General features: G+C 49.4%; 1 protein-coding gene across 1 annotated transcript; it reads left to right on the top strand.

The window, feature by feature from the left end:
* The first annotated feature begins 1,430 nt into the window (after positions 1-1,430).
* On the top strand, positions 1,431-22,266 carry LOC133351203 (endothelin-converting enzyme 2-like). The gene is made up of 18 exons (XM_061566266.1): positions 1,431-1,813; positions 5,119-5,293; positions 6,194-6,412; positions 7,051-7,178; positions 7,961-8,089; positions 8,527-8,595; positions 9,124-9,330; positions 9,854-9,996; positions 10,924-11,038; positions 13,627-13,743; positions 14,221-14,319; positions 14,595-14,675; positions 15,781-15,881; positions 16,480-16,590; positions 17,172-17,239; positions 17,896-18,086; positions 18,687-18,782; positions 19,609-22,266. Exons 1-18 carry the CDS (start codon positions 1,682-1,684, stop codon positions 19,783-19,785), a joined length of 2,358 nt encoding a protein of 785 aa, XP_061422250.1. The 5' UTR covers positions 1,431-1,681; the 3' UTR covers positions 19,786-22,266.
* The last annotated feature ends 1,441 nt before the right edge of the window (positions 22,267-23,707 follow it).

Raw genomic sequence — 23,707 nt, 5'->3', positions numbered from 1 at the left:
AAATGTGATGTAATACAACACAGAGAGTCGGCCAACACACAATTAACGCATAGCCTGGTTGATTACGTATCTCAAAGATTGCTAAGTTAGAATTTAAGTGTGAAACTTCCAAAGAGAGGACACAGGCAGAGAGAACAAATAGCCAGAGAGAGAAAAAAGATAAGCTTAAAACTTCCCCGTAGAAGTGGTTCAATCTTAATTATGGAGCTTTCGTGACTGCAGGAATTATTCTTTGGTTCTTTCGGTTAAGTCACGTCTAAAGATAAAATAATAAATTAAAATAAAAGCATATTACGACGTTTCGATTGCAACACAAGCAATCATCATCAGGCAAAAAAAGAAATAGCAACAAAAATCTAACTAGAAAACTATAGACAGACATACAAGCAGACAGACATCACAAGGACAAGCAGACAGACATCACAAGGACACACAGAGAGAGGACACATACGTTCAACTTAGTTAAATAGACTTTTTAATGTTTTCTCCTACAACATCAAAGTGCAGCGCCACATTAAATACGCACTACAATGACAATAGTTTAAAGCGATTTGAAGCATGTTTTATATTTTGGGGGGGGGGGCAGAGCTTTGTGACGTCATATTTGAGGGGGGGGTCTGACTTTTTGTGACGCCGTGTGACGAGGGGGGGGGGGTCAAAAATCGTCCAAAATCGCGTGACGTCATTTATGGACGGCCCCTGACGAATTGGCATATTCTGTCTGTGACAAACCGTACTAATTGGCTGTGTCGGTGGTGGTGGGTTTAACGACGCACATATTTACGCGATCTAACCCAACACACCTGCCCAGTGTCATGGCTACTGCAGTGGCACACCGGTCAGCCTGAGCGGTAAAGACGTTCGTTGAGGATCCCGCATGTTGGTGTTCAATCCCCGGGGACTGTGCCATGGGGAGCTGACTGTGCCATGGTTGAGCTGACTGTGCCATGGGGAGCTGACTGTGCCATGGGGAGCTGACTGTGCCATGGTTGAGCTGACTGTGCCATGGGGAGCTGACTGTGCCATGGGGAGCTGACTGTGCCATGGGGAGCTGACGTGACGGTCGGCAGCACTCGGGACCAGCCGTCGCCGATTCCATGTCCCGGCACGGAGCTGGAGGGCCACGGGGCCCTGGCTCGGTGCAGGCGGCGTGGGGAGCCCCCCCCCCCGTGGGGAGCCCCCCCCCGTGGGGTGCCGCCCCCCCCCCCCCCGTGGGGTGCCCCCTGTGGGGTGCCCCCCTCCCCCCCGTGGGGAGCCCCCCCACCCCCGTGGGGAGCCCCCCCCCCCGTGGGGTGCCCCCCTCCCCCCGTGGGGAGCCCCCCCCCGTGCGCGCCCCCCCCCCCCGACTTCAGCGTGGGGGGGGGCGGCCACGCTGATTGGCTGCGCGGCTGTCGGGGGGTTTCTGATGCCGCCCGCCTCGTTCGTCTCTCGCGCCCCGCCGCGTTCTGCGTGAGGACGGCCGCAGGTGGAGCTCTCGTGAGCTCGTGGTGAGCGGTGTTAGCGCGGTGTACTTGTTAGTGGTGTACTTGTTAGTGGTGTACTTGTTAGTGGTGTGCTTGTTAGTGGTGCGCTTGTTAGTGGTGTACTTGTTAGTGGTGTCCTCGTGGTGTGATCGCGGACTAACCCGCGCTGCGTAAACTACACACGGAGTCGTGCCGCCCGAGGGAGAGCAGCCGCTGCCATGGAGCGCGTTCGGGAGATGGTGGCGATGAACCGCGAGGGTGACAACTACGCGGTGATGGTGGAGGACGAGGAGGTGGACGAGGTGGAGATGGAGGAGGGCTTGGGGAGCGAGACCGCAGCGAGAGATCGGGTACGGTGCTGGCGGCTGCGCTGTTGACGCTCTCGACGTCTTGCTGTTGTTGTTGTTGTTGCTGCTGTTGTTGTTGCTGTTGTTGTTGTTGCTGTTATTGCTGCTGCTGTTGTTGCTGCTGTTGTTGCTGTTCTTGTTGTTGTTGTTGCTGTTGTTGTTGCTGTTGTTGTTGCTGCTGTTGTTGCTGTTCTTGTTGTTGTTGTTGTTGCTGTTGTTGTTGCTGTTGTTGTTGCTGTTGCTGCTGTTGTTGCTGTTCTTGTTGTTGTTGTTGCTGCTGTTGTTGTTGTTGCTGTTGTTGCTGCTGTTGTTGTTGTTGTTGCTGCTGTTGTTGTTGCTGCTGTTGTTGTTGCTGCTGTTGTTGTTGCTGCTGTTCTTGTTGTTGTTGCTGTTCTTGTTGTTGTTGCTGCCGTCACGGCGACTGCCGCCGCACGAGGCGTGTCGCTGGAAACCCCCTGCGAGGAGTCTCCGTGCGGGCAGCGCGCAGCCTGCACGGCAGGGGGCGGCCCTCGCCTCGCCCCGCGTCTCTCGCTCGGTGCTGATGATGCTGCCGCTAAACTCCCTCTTGGGTTGCCAGCGGCGCACAAATCGCTCCTTCAGAGTTATTAACAAACACTGTGCAGCCTTAAAAGGAAACATACAAAAAGCGACGTTTCGGGCAACCCCCCTTCATTGATCAATGTGCTATGAAGAAGGGACATTGCCCAAAACGTCGCCTATTTTGTGTCATTGTCAGGCGGTGTTACTAAGTTTGTATTGAGTCTCATCTGGGTTTAAACTCTCTGTGCGTGTATACGGGTTGTGTGCGTTTACATATATCGTGGCGAATATCTCAACCGGTCCTGAGCCTCCCCTAGGTCGACTCGGCCTCAAATTAGTACTTCGCTTCGATGTGCAAACATCGCCACTAGGGAGACAAAGGCGGACGGTTGTGGTACCACCCACCTCGCGTGCCGTGACGGCCTTAATAGGCGCTCGCTAACAGCAGCAGCAGCACGATATAGGGGACTCTTCGTCTTTGTTTGCGTGTGAAATAGTTTAATTGTTACAACAACAATCTGAGTATGTCCTGTAAGGTCGTCGTTCTTCAAAGCTGGCAACGGATGCCACCGTGGCGGCAGTGAATGTCGCGGGTCTCACGGAGCCTGGGATCCCACCAACACTGCCTTGAGCTGTCACACGCAGCCGCTGGTGGTGTCAGTACCGGTGCCGGCACTCCCAGCACGCGGCTGGATGAAGACCTCTCAATACAGACTGAGTCGATGAGTGGCGACTGTTCGAGAATATTTCGCCAGGCTGGTCAGTGCGGGTTGGTGCAGGAGGCGGGGAACCCAGAACCTCTTCAGATATCGCGACCGCTGATACAGCAGCCACAGGCCGGAGTCGAACCCAAACTCACAGGGGTCATGGCCCAGAGCCCAGACCTTTGCGCCACTGCTACTACCAACAGCACAGCACACACAGAGTGTACACATGGCTCTGATAGTGTGTTAGGTATATATCTTAGTGTATATCATTCATGAAACTCAAAGAGCGATATTTGATCAACTGAACGATGTGTAAAGGTACGCAATGAAGATGTTTGAGCTCCCCCCTTCAGTTCGAAGCAACCAGGGCGGTGAAGTATGGTCCAACAACCTCATGAATTATACGAAATGATACATTTAAAGTATTGAATTGACATTATGAATGCAACTCTTGAGATTGTCAGTAGTTACCCTTTAATATGAGGGTCCAGGACGTACACATGAAAACCACGTCTGATGGATTTTCAGCTGAATATCTGAAATATGTTGGGAAGGGTGGATGCATGGTGATGTTTGTAGTTTCGTGGAATGGTGATGAAAATTGCGAATTGTACGTGCAGCTAAATATAAACTATATATGGATCACTGTGTGCCACACGACTGACCTGTAATGCTTTACAGTACTGTGGTTACATCCTGCACTGGAGCCTACAGGGGATATTTCCGCATAGTTTACCTGGATTGTGTGAGGAAATGGCTGTGCTGAGAACAGCAGCTGCCATGGAGTTACCGAGAAAGAAAAGGGAAGCAAATTGAGATACAGAAAAAGTAAAGTCGCAACCTCGTTGTCCTTGGCCTCATGACCTCACGCTTGGTGACTTATCCTGTGCTGATGAGTCCTAATAATGAAAAAAACTGGTCCACAGTTGTCTACCCCTGTCTCACGACTGCCTGTCTTGTTGAGAATGCACACACAGTAGGACTGTGTGCTACGTACACGTTTCGGGAATTTGTCGTTTGAAACGCGTGCTTTTCCAGCCTGCACGTCGATCCTGTCATAATGGGGGTTTCTCGTAATTTACAGATTTGATTCTAGTCACGTGATCCAACATTAACTATTCGTGGCCTTTCATTCTGCAAATCTCTGCAAGCTACATAAAAAAGCAATGCCATTAACATTGCCTTTTTATGGTGGCCCTTTTTTCTGTTGTTAGGTGGTATTGATGGCGAACATGGTAAAAAATACTAATCTACATTTCTATTTGTACACCACTGCCAACACAGTCCCGAACATAAGTACTCTGTTATCCATGGAACATGACATACGTGTTGACATTGAAAGTATAGAATATGTGCCTGTATGTGTAAACTTTGTGTTTGTGGCGAGCTAACTTCTGCAGTTAAAATGTTTCCACTTCTCGATATTGACATTTGCTTATTTTTATATGATCTGATAACTTGCAATGAAATATGTTCTCATTGCCTCGAGTTCTTCAACTTTACTTAAATAAATCAAAACAGCTGAGTTCCAAGAAAAGATATTTGTCATTTCGGTGTGCCCTCGCATGATAAAACAAAGGCAATTGAAATTAACTTCAGTGAAACAGAATTTGATCATAGAGATTGCATTTATATGGAGTTTTATGCCTCCGGCACTCATAGCTGTGAGGCACAAGGTTACACAGCAACGGTCTACAAGTGGGCATTAGTGTGCTTGTAGGGGGCGATGTTGCTCTTGGTTATTCCAATGAAGACATTTTTCTAATTTGGACTGTGATGGCCGACTTTTTGTCCATGTTTCAAGATATTTAACGTCCACTATGAACCAAACAATGCTGATTATTTTGGGTTATTTATCGTTGATACACCTGGGGTATTAACCAGGGCAGCCTGTCGGAGTCAAACCAAGAACCTCTGCAACAAGCGGTGACCGCGCTACTATTTGACTTCCTGCTTGACTCCAAGCGGAAAGTCAGCCTTGCCACGCATCAGTGCCCTCACCGCTCGTTTCCCGCTGCTGCCCCGTGATGGCCACCCTGATGCGCAATGTCGCGGCGGCAGGTGCTGCACACGATGGAAGAGACGACCACCGCTCCTTCGCAAGGCGCCGGCAGCCACAGGGGGCGCACAGGCTTTCTGCAGGCGGCGGTGCTGCCGGCGCTGGTGGTGTGCCTGGCTCTGGCAGTGCTCGGCTGTGCTGTCACCCTCACCCGCAGGAACAACGCCACTTTGATAGGTGCGGGCGGTGGGATTGGGGTCAGGTGGGCAGTACAGTAAGCGATTGACAGTGAAGTTTTGCGAGAGTATAAAGCCTCGCCGCATTCATCAACAATGTCGCTTTACACCGGGATGTGTTGGGCAGAGGCTTTGCAGAAAGATTGACTGGTACTTGAAAAATTCTGGAACTTATATTGTGGGGCCCTAAGAATATTGAGACGTGAAACGAACGAACACACCCCTCCTACAGCTGTCCTTCAACTCGCATTGACAAGAGTGGTGAATGATGGTCAAATTACCGCACATTTAATTATCAAATAATTTATGATGTTTAACTACACTGGAACTGTATATTGGGCTGCCCAGAGGTTCCTGGAAGCCCAGGGCAGAATGCCACTTGTTTTTTCACTTTGCAATAAAAACACAGGCGCGTTGTGTAGCCCACCGATATGTGAGGCCCAGAGGAAATTTCCTATTTAGCCTCCCATTCTGGACACCCCGACTGCATAGCCTTACGCAGACTACACCAGTTAAATACAATTACGATATGTGCAAATCTTGTGAAATAGCCACTCTCCGTTCATTATTACTCACAATTGAACTAATAATCGATTGAATAATACACAAGATTGGGAGTATTTTCATTGGCTGTATTGCTCAGCATTGGCGTATGAGTAATTGGTGCTTGTCTGATGCGACACTGGAGAGCGGTGGTCCTCAACCACTTTGGCATGGCGCCCCCCTCCCCCCCCGAAACCAGACCACCGGTCCCTGTGCTCGCCCCCCCAGCCTCAGATACACAACTAAGGATAGTGAGGTCAAAGTATGCATACGCAGAGAGACCGCATGTCCACGCCTCCAGTCACCTGGCGTTGGCCAGGCCTTTTATTCATGTCGTCGCCATGGTTATCGACGACAGGGAAGGAGCCGGCGCAGGTGTGCACGACGTGGGAATGCGTGCGTGCGGCGAGCGACGTGCTGAGCTCCATGGACCTCGCCGTGGACCCCTGCGAGGACTTCTACTCCTACGCCTGCGGGGAGTGGGGCCGTCACAACCCCCTGCCCAGCGGCATGTACCAGTGGGGCAGCGCGGACGTTGTGCGCAGGAGAACACTGGGGCAGCTGCACAGGGCACTGGGTGAGAGGCGCTTGTGCCGGGCTACGTGCACTTTGAGACCACGAGACGTGTCGAAGGCTCGCCGCCATTGTTGCTGGAGACGACTGCCTCCAACTGCCCAGTAGCGTCCTTCACGAGCCTCCTCCACAAAGGCCGATTTTGACACCAGTAATTGGCAAGTCCAGTCAGTTCCACATCTTTCCATACTGCATCAACCCATCTCTTCTCCAGCCTGAGCCTTGCCTGTTTAGCCTGCTCTATTCAGCCAAACAAGCTGCTTGGGCATGCAGTCGCTGGGTATGTGGCCTACGCCTGCCAGAGGAGCTCACTGATGGGACTGCGTCCAGATCTTTCATGGATCTTTGAGCTTCCAGACAAATCAGCCTGGTTCAACCCAGAAGGGATTGTAGACAGGCCAGCCTGAACGTTTTGAGCCGTTGGAGATGTTTCTGTAAGGTCTTCCACATTTCGAAAGCATAGAGAAGGGAGGGATTAATAGTGACCAACAAGACCTAGAGCTTTGTACGGAGCGATAGGCCAGGAATGTGAAATTTCCACCACTGGCTCAGGGCTGTAAACTGGAGATAATCACCGCTTCAATTATTATTTGAGCAGGAAATCACTGACATCAATATTGTTACCATTATGTCTCTCCGTAGATAACACCGACATTCGGAACACCTCGGCCAAGTGGAAGGCCCATGTTTTCTACCACTCCTGCATGAACAAAGAATCGATCAAGAGAAGAGGCAATCAGCCTCTGCTTGACATCATCGCTGATATTAATGTACGCTTTGTATGAGAGGCCTGCATTCTGCCACATGACTGTCACTTGTTAAAACCTATGACAAAATTACCTGCAATGCACTAGATCTCATGAGATCTCAGAAGCTAAGCAGGGTTGAGCCTGGATTGTGCTTGCATGGGCGATGACCGTGCGCAACAGTTTGTTTTGGGCTGCGTGCTGGGAAGTAGAGGGCAGTCCAGCGAAATCAATTGTTGTACTGTACTTCTACGCTCCAGCATCTACGCTTCCCGCTTTCACCATCCCGCACTGACCAGTGTTGGGTCGTATGGTCCAATAACTCCATGACCTGTACGGAGTGGGGAACCCGTCAACCAGTCGTGGATTAACAAAAGGGCTGTATATGTACCATTGCTTGTTGACCCCAATGGAAGAGATTTTGAGTTCTGAGCTGGAGAAACAACGTGTTTAGGGGTGGTGACGTGGCCCAGTGGTAGCGCATTTGTCGCTTTTTGTAGAGGTTCATGGTCCTCATCCGGTAGCCCGCCCTGGTTAATACTGCGGATGTGTTAACTATAAAATATGCAAAGTCTGCTTCACAGTGACGTTAAAGATCTCAGCATTATTTGAAACGAGGAGGACAATGTGTGCCAGCATCATGGTCAACATGTGAAATTACTGCAGACCATGTCTGTGAAACAAAGCACGTTCATAGTGGCCTTGTGCTACAAGAATTGTGCAAATACCAAATGCACTAAATTGTTATTGTCTGTAAGTGAGTTAGGAGCCCCGCATCTCACAAAATAATATTTTTTTCTGCGAAGAAAAACTTCCCGTTTTCAAACCAAACGGAAGCTGTGCTGAGGAAGCTGCACTTGGTGTACGGGGTCTCCCCGTTCTTCACTCTGAGGGTCATGCCGGACCCCACCGACTCTCAACGCAGCGTGCTGTTTGTGAGTGGCCCGGCACAACCACGCTGCACGTTCGCTCATGGGCTGTCGCTACCTCGCCTCGCCACTTCCTGTCTGAAACGGCCTCCGCCTGGTCCTCAGCACTGCCTCCCCCTCTCCAGATTCTGGCTCAAGTCCTTTCTCTTTGGCTCCATCAGTGACTGCTGCCTTTCCATAATCTACCCCTCCATTTTCTCCCACCATTGATGCCCATCGGTGATTCTGATGCAGTGCTTGCGCCGAATATAATACCAAGCGTGCACCTCTCTGTTCTTCTTTTGTGCACTTTTAAATTATATTTATTTATTTATCTTTGTCATGTCCCGTATGCTGATCCATAAGTCATAGCAGGTGATAATCTTTATACATATTAAGAAAAACAGCGGAGCTCTAACTGTTTTCTATGTTGCGAATGCGTTTACACTTTGCTGCCGTTCCAGTTTTCCCAGCCTGAACTTGGACTTCCATCGCATGAACATTTTCTCAACAAAACCCCAATCGACAGCAAGGTGTGGGAGCACTAAAATACCAGTGGCACTCTTGGCAATAATTTGTGTATAGAATCGTAAGATAGTGATAATTAGACTTGCATATCATAATCCAGCAAAGAAGGCAGTTCGGAAAAGTCCGCAACCACGTGCAAATACACACTGACGTTCCAGAGTACGTCATTTTTTATTCTGCATGGGATCAATGCTGCAGCCTGCCAGAGGAGGGGGGCGATAGGAGCCATCAATCCCCCCCTCCTTTAGACCCCAAAAATTGGTATTTTATTGATATCAGTGGAAATGTATTGAAAGTTTTTTTGTTCATTGATGTAGGGCGCAATATTTAAACAGCTTATGTCAGGACCTGGGAAGTTTTTAGACCCCCCTGCAGCTTGCAGCCCCCCACCGAGAGGCTGTGACGCTCCTCTGGAGGGGGGCTCGACCCACGGGGTTGGGAACCGCTGATATTGTCGCTGAATAAATAGAAATTGCGTTGCTGCTGTTGTGGAAGTCTCGAGGAAGTGACCTGCGGACGTGTGTACGACGCAGGTGCTGCAGCTCTACCTCGGGTATATGACTGACGTCGAGCGACTGCTGGGGATGCCCGAGGATGAAGACTCGAAGGGGGGCATCGCCTCTCGGAGACGGCTGACTGAGGCCCTGAGGGTTGAGTCCAGCCTGGCAGCCATATTCAACGAGCGGGGCGACCTCGACGACCCGGAGAAAGTGCACAATGTGACTCTGCAAGATATGCAGGTGAATGTGTCGGCCCAGTCCGCGTGTGTGTGTCCATGTGTGTGGATGTGTGTGTGTCCGTTTGTGTGTCCGTGTGTGTATGGGCTGCAGTGGATAGCGCACTATGCTATGAACCCAGTGACCCGAGTTTGATTCTCACTTACGACCAACACCAGTAACGATTATCTGAACCGGTCCTGGGTCTCCCCTTGGTGGACTCGGCCTCAATAGAGTACCTGGTGTGGTGTGTAAACAACGCCACTAGGGAGACAAAGGCGGCTAAGCGTGATGCTGGACACCACCCCCTCATTTGCCTTGTCGGCCTTCATGGAGGCTCAATAACAGCACTCATTAAAATGGTTTCCACACCTTCAGTGGGGATCTTAGTCTTCGTTGCTTGGAACCACCAGTCCATCCAACCTTTTAGAAGGACGTAAATATTTTACTTTCCTAACAATCTCTAACCACATGGAATTGCACGTATTTATCACACTTGAATCTGGAAAGTGACTGGTTTCGCTCTTCTGTATTCTCAAACCAACAGATCTTGGTGAGCCACATCGACTGGGTGGCTTATTTGCAAGCAATCTTTGTCCCGTTCGCCTTCACTCTGCACGACAAGATCATCACACCTACCCTGGAGTACTTTAAGAAACTCGACAAAGTCCTTAACAGCAGCAGCGAAAGGTGTGATCACTTTTGCACTTGAAAGCCAGAGGTCGGAGGTTCAATTCCATCTCCCGGCATGGCAGTTCAAAAAATGAGAGCGAGTTTCTTAAACCCCCCACTGCCACCTCTGTCCACCCAGCAGCAGCAGAGTTAATGGATTCACACACCAGAGCCAGCCAATGGGCCGCGTGTGGTGGGGTAAAGTGTGGGTACTCCCACCTCTTCCAAGGTGCCTGATTTACGTGGGAGAGTGGACAAGACACCTTCTAGAGTTTACTCCACTGGAGGGCCCTTCCAGCAGAAGTGTCATGAGCGAGCAGTTGTAGGGATGCACTTACCAACATATCTCGACGAACAGCTCACAAAGATTACAGCCCTTAGAGGCCTTTATTTACTTTATATTCCCTGAAAAGAGTTGTATGTTAATTCAAACAATGTTATCCAACTGCAGAGCTGATATAAACCGAAATTAAGTGTTTTTTTAAAAGTGATTTTTGTTTTAAGGATTCAGGATTGGGCTGAGACTATTCACTCACTGCGCGAGAGAACTCGACTTAATCAGATTGGATGAAACCAACGTTTAAACTCAAGATCTTAGCATTACCGCCTCAGTGCTCTGACATGGGCATTATGAGCCCCCTGAGCTACAGGCCACGTTAACTATGTCGTCTTCATGCCTCTGTCTCCATGTTTCACAGAGAAACTCGCCCATGTATTGTTGTATTAACCATGCTGGTCGCATCGATATCTTGAGCAAAACAATATTTGCAGCGGAGTAGAAGCTACTTCAAAAGTGAAACAAACTGAAAATCAAGTGTATGCTATATTCCAAGTACATGTTCGCTTCATTTCTCGAAAGTAAAAATATTGCGTAAAAAATAGTGCACGGACATGTGTTCGTCCCAAGTCGTACAAGTTCTGTGGTATCGACCGTTCTCCCGACAGTGACTTGCGGGACTACATCATCTGGAGTCTGGTGCGAAAGCTCTCGCAGAATCTGGATGGCAGATTTGAGGATGCCAAGAGGGATCTGAACGAGGCCCTCTACGGCGCCGACAGGGTGAGTCTTCTCACTCACATCCAAATCACAGCAATCACCATCTCTCCATTTATACGGCTTTTGCTTAAATGCCTCAGCAACTCCAGCCCCTCCCATCTCATCCCACACACAAGGTGACTGAGCGCCGACTTACAAGTGGGCGTTAGTTTGCCAGTAGACGGCAATGATTGAGTAAGTATTTATTTCCTCCAGAATGAGCTGGGTGTTGTACTGCTTTACAGTGGCGGCTCCTGCAAAATCTCTCAGGGGGGGCAAATGTCTGGATGATTGATAAGGATAAGGTCCACCCATGCAATGAATAAATTAACAGCTTAAGCATGTAAAGGCAACTTCACTTCTTTAATATTAATGAAAAATAAAGTGACTCTTACAATACATCTTGTTTGTTTATATACTCACTATTAAAACAAACCACTCAAGTTATTTTATTAAAGATTCCACTAGGTGGCGATAAATTATATTGTTGGTTGAAACGTGCTTACGTATGATGACGTTAGCACGTATGATGACGTAAGCACGTTAGTGCATGCCCTCCCGGAAGCCATAGAGAATGCATTGCAGCGCCCCCGTTCGAAAAAAAACATCTTTGAATGTAAGTCTATGGGGCCACTCGGGGCGATTCTCAGCCGGAGTGAAATCGCCCAAAAAGAGGCGGTACTCCACAGAACGTGACATGACGCTGATTGGACTATATCCAGAGGCTGACAGTGACGGCTAGCGTGACTCTGTGGTTGAATGGCATTGGTGGTGCGTCGCCCAATCGCCCTAATGAAGAAACCGCCCCTGCTGCTTTACCTGTTACAAGAAGGAGTCGGCATGGCTCAGATCCTAGATTAAAATCCTGGGCTTCCACCTCTTATGAGAGAGATTACACAGGGAGGAAGGGGGGGAATATGGGGGCGGTGGCGGAGAGATGTTGGGTGGACGACTGCCCATAGGGACTTGGGTTTCCTGTGAGTAGCAATATTTTAGACTGGGGGTTCCAACGTCATTTCACTTTCCAACAAAGCCTTCTATTGACTTATTTTCATATTCTCATTCGCATGTCCTGCCACCAGCCGTGTTTATCCAGTATCAGGAATGTGATGATGACGATGACGACGATGATGACGATGATGATGACGACGATGATGATGACGATGATGACGACGATGATGACGACGATGCGGCCCGGTCTGTAGCCCCAGGATGCTCCTCCACGGTGCACGGGTCCTTCAGTGTGTGTTGTTGTGACCTGTGGTGTGGTGAGTGAGTGGGTGAGTGAGTGTGTTGTTGTGACCTGCGGTGTGGTGAGTGAGTGGGTGAGTGTGTTGTTGTGACCTGCGGTGTGGTGAGTGAGTGAGTGGGTGAGTGTGTTGTTGTGACCTGCGGTGTGGTGAGTGAGTGGGGGAGTGAGTGTGTTGTTGTGATCTGCGGTGGGGTGAGTGCGTGGGGGAGTGAGTGTGTTGTTGTGACCTGCGGTATGGTGAGTGAGTGGGTGAGTGAGTGTGTTGTTGTGACCTGCGGTATGGTGAGTGAGTGGGTGAGTGAGTGTGTTGTTGTGACCTGTGGTGAGTGAGTGGGTGAGTGAGTGTGTTGTTGTGACCTGCGGTATGGTGAGTGAGTGGGTGAGTGAGTGTGTTGTTGTGACCTGCGGTGTGGTGAGTGAGTGGGGGAATGAGTGTGTTGTTGTGACCTGCAGTATGGTGAGTGAGTGGGTGAGTGAGTGTGTTGTTGTGACCTGCGGTGTGGTGAGTGAGTGGGTGAGTGAGTGTGTTGTTGTGACCTGCGGTGTGGTGAGTGAGTGGGGGAGTGAGTGTGTTGTTGTGACCTGCGGTATGGTGAGTGAGTGGGTGAGTGAGTGTGTTGTTGTGACCTGCGGTGTGGTGAGTGAGTGGGGGAGTGAGTGTGTTGTTGTGACCTGCGGTGTGGTGAGTGAGTGAGTGGGTGAGTGTGTTGTTGTGATCTGCGGTATGGTGAGTGAGTGGGTGAGTGAGTGTGTTGTTGTGACCTGTGGTGTGGTGAGTGAGTGGGTGAGTGAGTGTGTTGATGTGACATGCGGTGTGGTGAGTGAGTGGGTGAGTGAGTGTGTTGTTGTGACCTGCAGTATGGTGAGTGAATGGGTGAGTGAGTGTGTTGTTGTGACCTGCAGTATGGTGAGTGAATGGGTGAGTGAGTGTGTTGTTGTGACCTGCAGTATGGTGAGTGAGTGGGGGAGTGAGTGTGTTGTTGTGACCTGCAGTATGGTGAGTGAGTGGGGGAGTGAGTGTGTTGTTGTGACCTGCGGTGTGGTGAGTGAGTGGGGGAGTGAGTGTGTTGTTGTGACCTGCGGTATGGTGAGTGAGTGGGTGAGTGAGTGTGTTGTTGTGACCTGCAGCAAGGTGCTTGAACAGTGTGGATGAGATGAAACAGTGTCTGGGTTGAGGAATCAAAAAGTTCACTGACACAAGAGCTACTGTATGGCAGTAGCAATAGAAGAGTGATTACCCAATTTATTGCCGGTGAGTGAGCAAGTGGAGTGAATCGGCGAGTTGCTGCATTATCACTCAACCCGACTGCTTTAGGTTGCATCCTATGGAGTAACGGCGCATTTGCCTGCGGTGTGCCAGGGCGGGTTTGTGCCGCGGTGGGAGTTCTGCGTGGAGCAGACAAGCAGGGCTGTGGGCTTTGGCCTGGGCTTGCTCTACGTGGAATACGTCGGCTTCAACAGCACCCACAAGATTCAGGTCACCCTCGCACACGAGACTCACTATCTTATTCGGTTCGCGCTGTGTGTGAAATCAGAATCTTTATTTAGACTGGAGGAGGAGTCTGATGAGCTATGAAGCTTTTTTTCACAGATGTCCAGCAGGGGCGGGTCAGAAAGTTGTGAAAATAAACAATACAAAAAAAATAGGAGTGCAAATTAGAGAAAGGGCAAGCAGATCACTAAAATAAATAGACAAACAAGTACAAATCCAGCAGCAAGTACAGAAATTCCTGCCGGATTTTCAACTCTAAATGTAAGGTCGAGCAAGGCAGCAAAACAACAACAAAAACAGTCACAGACCACACCAAGATAACAACACACAGTCCCTCAATTAAATTTCACATTAAAATTGAGCTAGCGATACACGGATAAGGATCAAAGTTCCAAATCACATTTGCAAATGTGTCCAGCATTAAGTCAATACAGTGACAACTCTCTCTGTTCCAACTCTCAGGTGGAAAAATTAATCAAGAACCTGTCTGCAGTCTATAAGGATACCATAGACCAACTCAACTGGATGGACAACGTCACGAGCGGGTTTGCAAAGGAGAAGGCGAGTACTACATTGGTCAATTTGAACTGTGACGCCAGCACACAATGGCCTGCTGATATTTTCGAATGACATCACGGGATATTTAGCACCCACTGTCATGCAGATGGGCCCGTATTTTAAAAGTTAATACACCCATAATAATAGCCAGGGTAGCCTACCCAGTTCGAACTGCAAACTTCTGCAGAGAGTGGCAAACTCTGGGCCACATCGCGCCCCAGTAGCGTGCGGGACACATGCATCAGCTCTGACAGGTGTCTGGCTTCTTTTTACTGCAGCTGGACTCGATTATCTTACATGTGGGTTACCCACTGTCTGATGACCTGTACCCTGCAATCACCGACTCAAGCTACATGGATGTAAGTCTTCAGTTTCTGTGTGAAAAGACACCACACATGCTTTATAATATTACCATTTTTTAAATAGTAATATAAATTCCTAATTGACTCAGGAAAGCCAAGCTGATTCCAAAGAATATTTTCAGGAGGATCTTGCTACATTGGGATGTTTGGCCAACACCAACGACATTGTGTGTGTGTGTGTGTGTTTTGCTCTGAGGGGAAACCATAAAACCTGGGGGAACCATGCAGAACAGAAAGTTGCCCAAATCAGGAATCAAACTCAGGTCCTTCTTGTCGTGAGGCACAGGTGTTGCTACTGTGCTACCCTTCTGCCCAGATAACTGTAAAAAAAAAGAGATCACTGTTGAAATTTTGTGGATGGGTTGTAGCAGGGAACCCTTGAACAATGGGCAAGTTTCCTTCTCTTCCAAGAATTCTGGAGTAACAAAGGCAGGTGAACCTTCAGCAACCCTTGGATAATGCCTGAACATGCAACATGTTATTGCGATTTAACAAGTAGGCTCTCGCGACCAGTATTATTCATAATAAAGGTGTTTGGGTTAGATCGCGTTGTTTATAAATGTGTCGCAACCCTCCACCACCCGACACGGCCAATCAGTAAAAAATGTGTCACGTTGACAAAAGACAAATAGTTCACTACCTTAGCCCACCGGTGTGTTGAAGAGTGAATCCACAACATTTACAATTTGAGTACGACGTTTCGCTGGAAATTAAGTCCGGCATCTTCGATCAGAGGCGGAGGTGGGGGTGTATGCAATTATGTAATAGATCAGTAATCAGCCACTTAGCATGTGACTCACCTGTAAGGAATTGCAATGTGTGTTCTGTTTTATTATTAATACGCTTCCAGGCTGCGCGGAGTCTGTAGCTATCACAGCGGTTGAAATTATTTGAATTCTTCTCAATTTCGATTTTTGTCTTTTGTCAATGTGACACAATTTTGCTGATTTACCGTGTCGGGTGGTGGAGGGTTGTGACACATTTATAAATAACGCGATCTAACCCAAAAACCTTTATTATGTTATTGTGATAGTGTAGCTACTATGGAAGCAGTTTTAGCCAATGTGTGTTGCTTGATTTGATGATGTATTTCATTTCACAGCTGACCTTGACGGATGATTATTTCCAAAACATGCTGAACTACTACGGGTTTGAGATGAAGAGCATGAAGACGGCTTATAATCGGGGCCAGGACACACACAAGTGAGTACACGTCTCAAGGTGCCGTTCGCGATCACCAATGCGACAGATATCTGAATGAGTCCTGGGTCCCACCATCATCAACACGCACTAACCAGCGTGGTGAAGTATGCTTCTACAACTTTCACGACCGGCATGCCGTGTGGAGGCCTTCATCCAGTAGTGAATGGACAAAGGGCTGTGCTGGCCAGGAGACGTAGCAGCGGTTAGAGTGCATGCCTCCTCGCAGTCGGGAGGTTTTGAGTTAAAATCCCAGAATGGAGCTCAACTCAGCCCTTCACTGCCACAGGGTCGATATCACGAGCATTGCTTGGTAGGAAAGTTAACTGTGGTTGATCTGTGGATTAACCGGTCCCCACCATAGTAACGTGGAACTTCTGCTGGCTCAGGGGCTGTGAACAGGACTGAGAAGTGCCCAACGTTTAAATGGGGATGCTACTTGTTGACTCTGTAAAACACAAACTGGACGCTGTAATGGGCCCGGTGGTCGATTGCGATGTGTTGACTGTACCAGTGTCACCTTCCTGTGGCTACCACGCTAAGCAGCACGACTGCTTCACAGCCTCCCCTGTCTGAGTCCATCCTTCCGTTGGCCCCTCAGATGGACCATGACCCCACAGACCGTGGAAGCTGACTACAACGTTTACTTCAACCAGATCATTGTGCCGGCCGCGGTGGCACAGCCTCCCTTCTACAGCACCAAAAACCTTCAGTGAGTGTTGTTGTTGTTGCGCTTGTTGATCCAGGAACGCCTCACCGAGTCTCAGTCCTGCCAAGGTTTCCCAGGAGGAGGCGACAACTTCTATGATTTTTTTAAAGTCATTTGGCATATTTGAACCGTTACATAAGCACACAATGGCCTACTCCTCTTCGAATAACATCACGAGATCTCTTAACATCTAACGTGAAGCAGAGAGTGCATATTTCGTGGTTAATGCACCCGCAGTAGTAATAAGCGTGGCTTGCCGGATTCGAATCCTGAACCTCTGCAACAAGCGGCGAATCCCCCAAATGTTGGGCTGCATCAGGGCCCCTTAACGTTGAAGGCAATCCGTGGACCTTCACGTGCATAGCTCACCAAGCCCATCGCACTATACCGGCCGTCTCGGTCAGACACTGATTATAAAGTGGTCATCTGGAATTCGCTCCGTACTGGTTTGACTGGTGCTGGTGATGGAGTGTTCATTAAACAAAATGTCACGGTTGCGTTGTGATTTAATTTAGTTGACCTTTGGGAGTGGAACAATGACGTTGGCTGAGTTTTCTGTTCTGGGCATGTTTTGCTCTGTCTAGGTTTGTGAACCATGCAGCCATTGGGACGATGATCGCTCACGAGCTGGTGCACGCGTTCGACACACGCGGTAAGCGGCCGTCTTGCTGCTCCCTGCAAGGGAGAACGGCCCTTGGACTCAAATTCACGGTTACAGGGAGCAACGTTTCTGCCTTTCCCCCCCAATGTTCCAACTGTGCTGTTGGCGTCACATCACGACATAAAGTATTTATTCAGAACTCGTGCAGTGCTTCATCTCGTGTTAAAAAAAAGCCTATGGAAGTCAACATCACAGAACTACTTCAGAGATCCCTTCAACTGACCTCTTGTTCACACTCGGTGTGCTGCACGTCTCACATGCCCTGCTGTAGCGAAGCGCCGTCACCCCTGAGCCACATGGTTACCGCCTGTGGATAAATTAAAAGCAGGCAGTGAGTGAATGTGTTTAATGAATTATCGACCGAGTGTATGAGAAATGTAATGTGTGCATGAATGAGTTAATGGGTCCTTTCCTAGGCCTCACCCACTGTCTGCCACCCCGCCGCCCCCACGAACCTCTTGCGCTGCCCGCACCGCCGCTCGAAGCGCAAAACTAAATTAAACTAAGTGACGCCTAATTAAAGGAAGCCTCAACAGGGGAGGGAGACGAGCTCCAAAGATTGCATGGTTGTGACGTAAAGGAGCAGGGACCGGCTTTGACTACCGGTCACCGGAATTCACGGTCGCCTTGTGTCACTTGCACTGCAGGCAGCCACTACAACTACAAGGGCACCTTGACGGAGTGGTGGACGCCCACCACGCGGAAACGGTTTGAGGAGAAGGCCGGCTGCTTTGAGCGGCAGTACGGGGCCTACGAGGAGCAGGGGTGGCACGTGGACGGGCACCGCACCCTCGGGGAGAACATCGCCGACAATGGAGGCCTGCACGTCGCCTTCCAGGTGCGTCCCGTCGTGGGCGGTGCCATCATTTTACGACTTACCTCGTGATGGAGAGGAGTGGCAGGGGCTGGAGGGGCGTGGGCTGAAGTGACAACGCAGATGTGAAGGCGCCGTAGCAGAGGTGATGGGACATTTGGCAATGGCGTGTGACATGTGGACAATGGGGGTTCAAATCCCCATCAGATTTAATTGGTTGGTACCCTCTCGGCAACCTAACCGAGAGCCTTTAAACTTTGTTTTACATTTAGAATACCTTATAACAACACAACTCAGCACTGACCTGAAAGTGAGCATTTGTCGGTCATCTCAATTGAGTGATTTGCAGTGAAATTTCTATAATGTGGACCATGAACCTGCCACACCACGGCCTGCCCATCTTGATTGATGTCACGGGGTCTGTAACGTCCACTGGTAAGTGGACGGGCACATGGTATTTTACAGTTGACGCCCCTGAACTAATAACCAGGGCGGCATGCCGGGTTCGAGTTGCAAACCTTTGCAACAAGTATCGCTAGCGTTAGCACTAACACTAGGCCGTGTCATGGGAATCCCTTGGTGACAGGGCAGTAGCTTTGCATGTGCGTGCGGCGACACCCACAGGCGTACGAGAACTATGTGGGCAAGTACGGCGAGGAGGAGGTCCTGCCGGCCATGAACTTCACCAACCGCCAGCTTTTCTTCATCATCTACGCCCAGGTGCGTCCACACACAGACCGGGTTGGTGGGTCATGCTGGGATAGGGCTGTGATGGATGTGAGTTGCCGGCTTGGACAACCAGGTGGCACGTTTAGTAGACCAAGACACATTGGGATCTATCTGTGCCCAGCCTTAAGCTCTGTCTGCTGTGTACTTAGCGCCGATTGCCCAGACGAGTAATGGCCGTCACTGTGGAGGCACTAAAACAGCCCTGCTCGATGGTCGCCGGGGGCTGCCCTGTGCCACGTAGATGCAAATGTAATGATGTTGGTCTGTGCTCTGTGTGCCAGCTGACTTAACATAGATCATAAACAGCTGCTATGATAAAGCCCTGCTGAATGAAGGCCTCCTCAAGCCCCCGCCACTGCTCACGATCTTGCGATGTCACAATCATTATATAAACACCATGTATTCCCCATAAGTACCCAGCTCTATCATAAAATGAACACCAACTAGGGTTTCCAATGGAGAAACTGGCTTTCACATCCCATATGATTGATAATTGCTTTATTTTGGATAGATTGTGTAAGTATAAGGTCAGTTTGAGCTATGCACCCTCTACCACCCGACAAAACCAAGTTGCAAATGCACAAAAATTGTCAAATTGTGCTTGGGCTTTTCAACATGACCGGTTTTCTTTTTTCATAAATTCAATTGGCACATTTTCCCACGTGACAACTTGATTTGTTTGGCTGTGTCGGGTGGTGGAGGGTTAGTGCTCTGATATGATACCCACACGATCAAGCCAAAAATACCTAACTGTATATCAACGTGATTTTTATGTTGATTTGAGCCACGTGCCTCCCGTTTGTGCCGCCATTCGCAGACGTGGTGCTCGGTGCAGACCCCCCAGGCGCTGGAGGAGAGCTTCATGACGGACGACCACAGCCCCCCGCGACTGCGCGTCAAGGGGGCGCTCTCCAACTCCGCCGAGTTCGCCCGGCATTTCGGCTGCAAACTGGGCTCGGCTATGAACCCCGAGAAAAAGTGCCAGATCTGGTGACGCGGCCCGGCCGCCTGGCACTGTCGGACGCGACAAACGCGCTGATCATGGAGCCAGGGATCTGTTGGAAGCGCAGTGGGGTTGGCGCTGCGGTTGGGTGCGGGGAAGAGTTTTTGCAACAACCAAACGAAAGCAGCAACACGATTGGTTGAATTGCATTTAGTGAGTAAATACATGGTATAATTATGCATTAAGATTGTAATTATGCATCAGTCAAATTAATTTGATTCTGATGGTCGGGATACGTGCATCATGCTGTGTGCATGAGAAGAATGTATTGTTTGCGATCCGTGTAATTGTTTCACATGACCCTTGCAGCCACCAGTAGCACTACAGCGCACCGCAGTGATTAGAATCGTGATCGCTGGTCGTAACAAGTCGTCAGGGTGATTTGTTCGTGGTCTAGTGTTCATGCTTAGCGGCCAAATGTAGAATCAGCCTGTTCAGGAGGTATCTTCAGTTTGGATAACTGCTGTTTTCTTCTCCTTATGGATGTTTGCTTTTGTAGGTCTCGGGGCTGGCTCCCTTGCTGAAATGCACTCGAGGGGTCATTTTGTCTCCTCCAATCTTCTTTCAGTATCCTTTGTTTTAAGGATACTGATGAGAGTTGGCCATTGTGTGCCTATGCCAAGGCCAAATCATCAGTCCATCAGGTCATGTGCTTGAACCAAAAAAGGAGGAGGGGCGGCCAGTAGCTGTCTTGGCCTTCATTCCACCACTTTTGGCAGTCGCGGCTGTTTTTTCAGAATTGGTTTTAAACTACAAAACTGAAACTCGTAATTTCATGCTAAACAGAGCCCATTCTGCTACATTTGTGGAATGGGCCAAAGTGAGTGCGATTAGGGTGGGATCGCATCAGTCATGTGGGTGTGTGCATGTGACGCCTCCAGTCCGCAACAAAATTGCACCAAATTTAGTTAAACATGAAGGAAAGATGAATATGAGGATAATGATAAGATTGAAGATGGTCGTGACAGTGACCTGTATGATGATGCCGACCTGAAGTTATAATGAATGCCTTTACAATGTACAAAGGCCAGGCAAACTGCCATACTGGACAAATAATATCAAACTATCCCCCAAGTAGACTATGAAATGAGAAATATGCAAATGCAGACGTGAAGCACACCAAATGACCACTGTTTAATTTATAATAAGATCCTTATAAACAATGCCTGCATCTTTGATATGACTTTTATAGGCTGTAATGAGGTGTTATTATTTAAGACTGACTTGCACTAAATTGCCTGGAGTATTGGTATTGCCTTTCTTGGGGTTTACTTCAGCGAGATCAACTGGTATATTTAAATTCCAGCAAGAACCTCTCAAAGCCAGGCTCATTGGGGGGAGAACCTTTGGGGTTGTATCTGGCATACCGCAAATTATTAAATGAAGTACATGCAGTTGATATCTAAGTTATTAACACTTCATATTAAAATATTTACAATCTCGTAAGAAAAAATAACTACAGTTTAATCTGAGTCATTGCCCATTGCTGGATGTGGAAGGTTGAATGGATTTTGTGATGAGCTTGAAACCCCATGTTTTATTTGTAAAATACATTTTGAAAAAACATGAAAGGGCCACCAACGCACGTGGTGTCCTTGGAAACGGGTTTACAGAATTCCATATAACAGAAAAGCAAAGCACGTGAATAGTGCTTTAGAGTTGGTTTAACACGTCGGCTTTCGCGACCAATTTCCATAAGAGGTTTTTGTGGGTTAGATCGCGTAAATGTCGTTAAACCCACCACCACCTGATTAATATGGCTGTCGCCTGATGAAGCTAGTTATAATTACTGGTGAAACGTCGTACTCTGATTGTAAATGTTGTGGCTTGGCTCTCCAACACACCGGTTATTGCTGTACTCGTGACGAATTGGCACGTTCTGTGTACATGGCAACCCTTACTAGTTGGCCGTGTCGGGTGGTGGCGGGTTTAACGACACAATTATATCTTTACGCGATCTAACCCAAAAAAACCTCATGAGTGCTTTAGAATTGTTAGATCACTTACACCATCTTCACCCGCCAGCAGCTTCCTTAGCCGGCGAGCAGAGTTCTGGTTGGAGGCGTCTTATCTACAAGCAGCACAGTGTTTGAAAAAGGAAGCTTTTTGGATTACCCCAAATCCTGGCCTTATTCGAGTCTGCCTTTGAGAGGTTATACGGTGTTTCACTTTTGTGTGTTTTTTATGGGGGTATGACATTGCATACAAATGGTGTATATTTTACTCTGCAGTGAAGACATGGAAATAAAATAGGACATTAAATGTTTTTATTGCACACTAGCTTTACTACCCGGCTTCGCCCGAGACGTGGATTAATACACGGTCTACGCGGAGGGTGGGGGGGGATGTGTGACGTCAGCAGGCACACTGCGTGACGCTACCGCATGCGGTGACGTCACAGATGTGACACGCATGTGACGTCACCGCTCACTTGCCGTACAACATACAGTATATGCATTATTGCGCCCCCCCCCCCAAATACAAAAGTCTATTTTTATACTTTTTGCATTGTGTACAGTCTGGAAACTACCCACATGCCAAGTTTCAGGTGTATTGCATGTGGGGAAGTATGTAAAACATTTCGAACAGACACATTCACAAATTTCCCTTTTTTTATATAGATTACTTTAAAAAAACATGCCTAGTGACTAACTCGGAGACAGTAAGACTTGGAGGCACTTCTTTATATAGCGAACACCATCGGGATAACACACACACCCTACGTGGGTTCACACTTGTTATACTGGTAGGAACCTGGTTACACCAGCCCACAGGGGATTATTGTGTCCGTCCGTCCGTCGTGCAGGGAGGGGCTGGGTGGAGAGGGAAGGGCTGGGTGGGGAGGGTGGGGAAGGGTGGGGGGTGGGGCTGGGTGGGGAGGGGCTGGTCACCCCGTGGTGCCCTTATAAAACTCAACGTTTAACCTACTCACGCCGGCTTGTGCCCGCCCTCACAGTCGGCCATATTTGCGGAATACACCACGCCGCCGTTGACCCTGGCCATTGACCGAGCAACCCGACGTTCCTACCAGCTCCCTCCGCAGGAATGTTTATTCAGACCGTCTATTGTGGGCGGCACCACTTAGAACCGCTGGTCGGCTGCCTGACGAGCGGCGCCCCGGGAATGGTGAAGACGACGACGACGAGAAGAATGGTGACGACGACGAGATGGTGACGAGGGGCTTGAGCAGCACGACGGCGATCCCACTTCCAGCAACAGCCACGAGGTCCCCCACAGGGCCTCTCGAACTCTCAGCGTGGCCTCACCCCGGCCACGCCGCCTTTGTAGAACCTACCGGCGGATTCCCGATGGGCCCCTTCTGTGACCTTTCCCCGAGATGTCCCCCTCGCGTGTCTCATGGCCTGCTGGCGTCTACTGCCGAACACCGCAGCGGCCATCGCGATGTAGTGCACGTGGTGCAGCGGCCATCGCGATGCCAGTGCACGTGGTGCAGCGGCCATCGCGATGCCAGTGCACGTGGTGCAGCAATGCCGAGCGCGTCACACCCCCCCCACCGCCTACGTGGCCTGAGCCGGCCCAGGGCTCCACAGGGGCGAGGGGACTCCACAGGAGGAAGATCTCGAGTCTGTGGCCAGGCCCAGGGAGGTTGTGGACCGCCACGACTCGGCACCAGGACAATGGGACTAAGAAAATAATTGAAAAGACATGTACAGTGTACAGCTTAATTAAGCCATAGCCCGGGTTATGTATATATATTTAATTAAACAACACACTGGAACTACGACTGTATAACAATTCTCACACATTACAAATCCCGTGGTCCACGGGGCGTGACAGCCACGAGACGCGAGAGGCGTTCCGTGTTCGCCGCGGCGGCCGCGTCGTTGTGCGCCGACTGCAACTGGAGGCGGCGGTGTTTTGTCTTCTCGTCACTTGTGTCCGCTGATTAGTT

This window comes from Lethenteron reissneri, chromosome 36 (assembly GCF_015708825.2).
Source record: "Lethenteron reissneri isolate LAM-NWPU_2019-01 chromosome 36, ASM1570882v1, whole genome shotgun sequence".
Classification (NCBI taxonomy): Eukaryota; Metazoa; Chordata; class Hyperoartia; order Petromyzontiformes; family Petromyzontidae; genus Lethenteron; species Lethenteron reissneri.
This window is presented reverse-complemented; position numbering and strand designations above follow the sequence as displayed.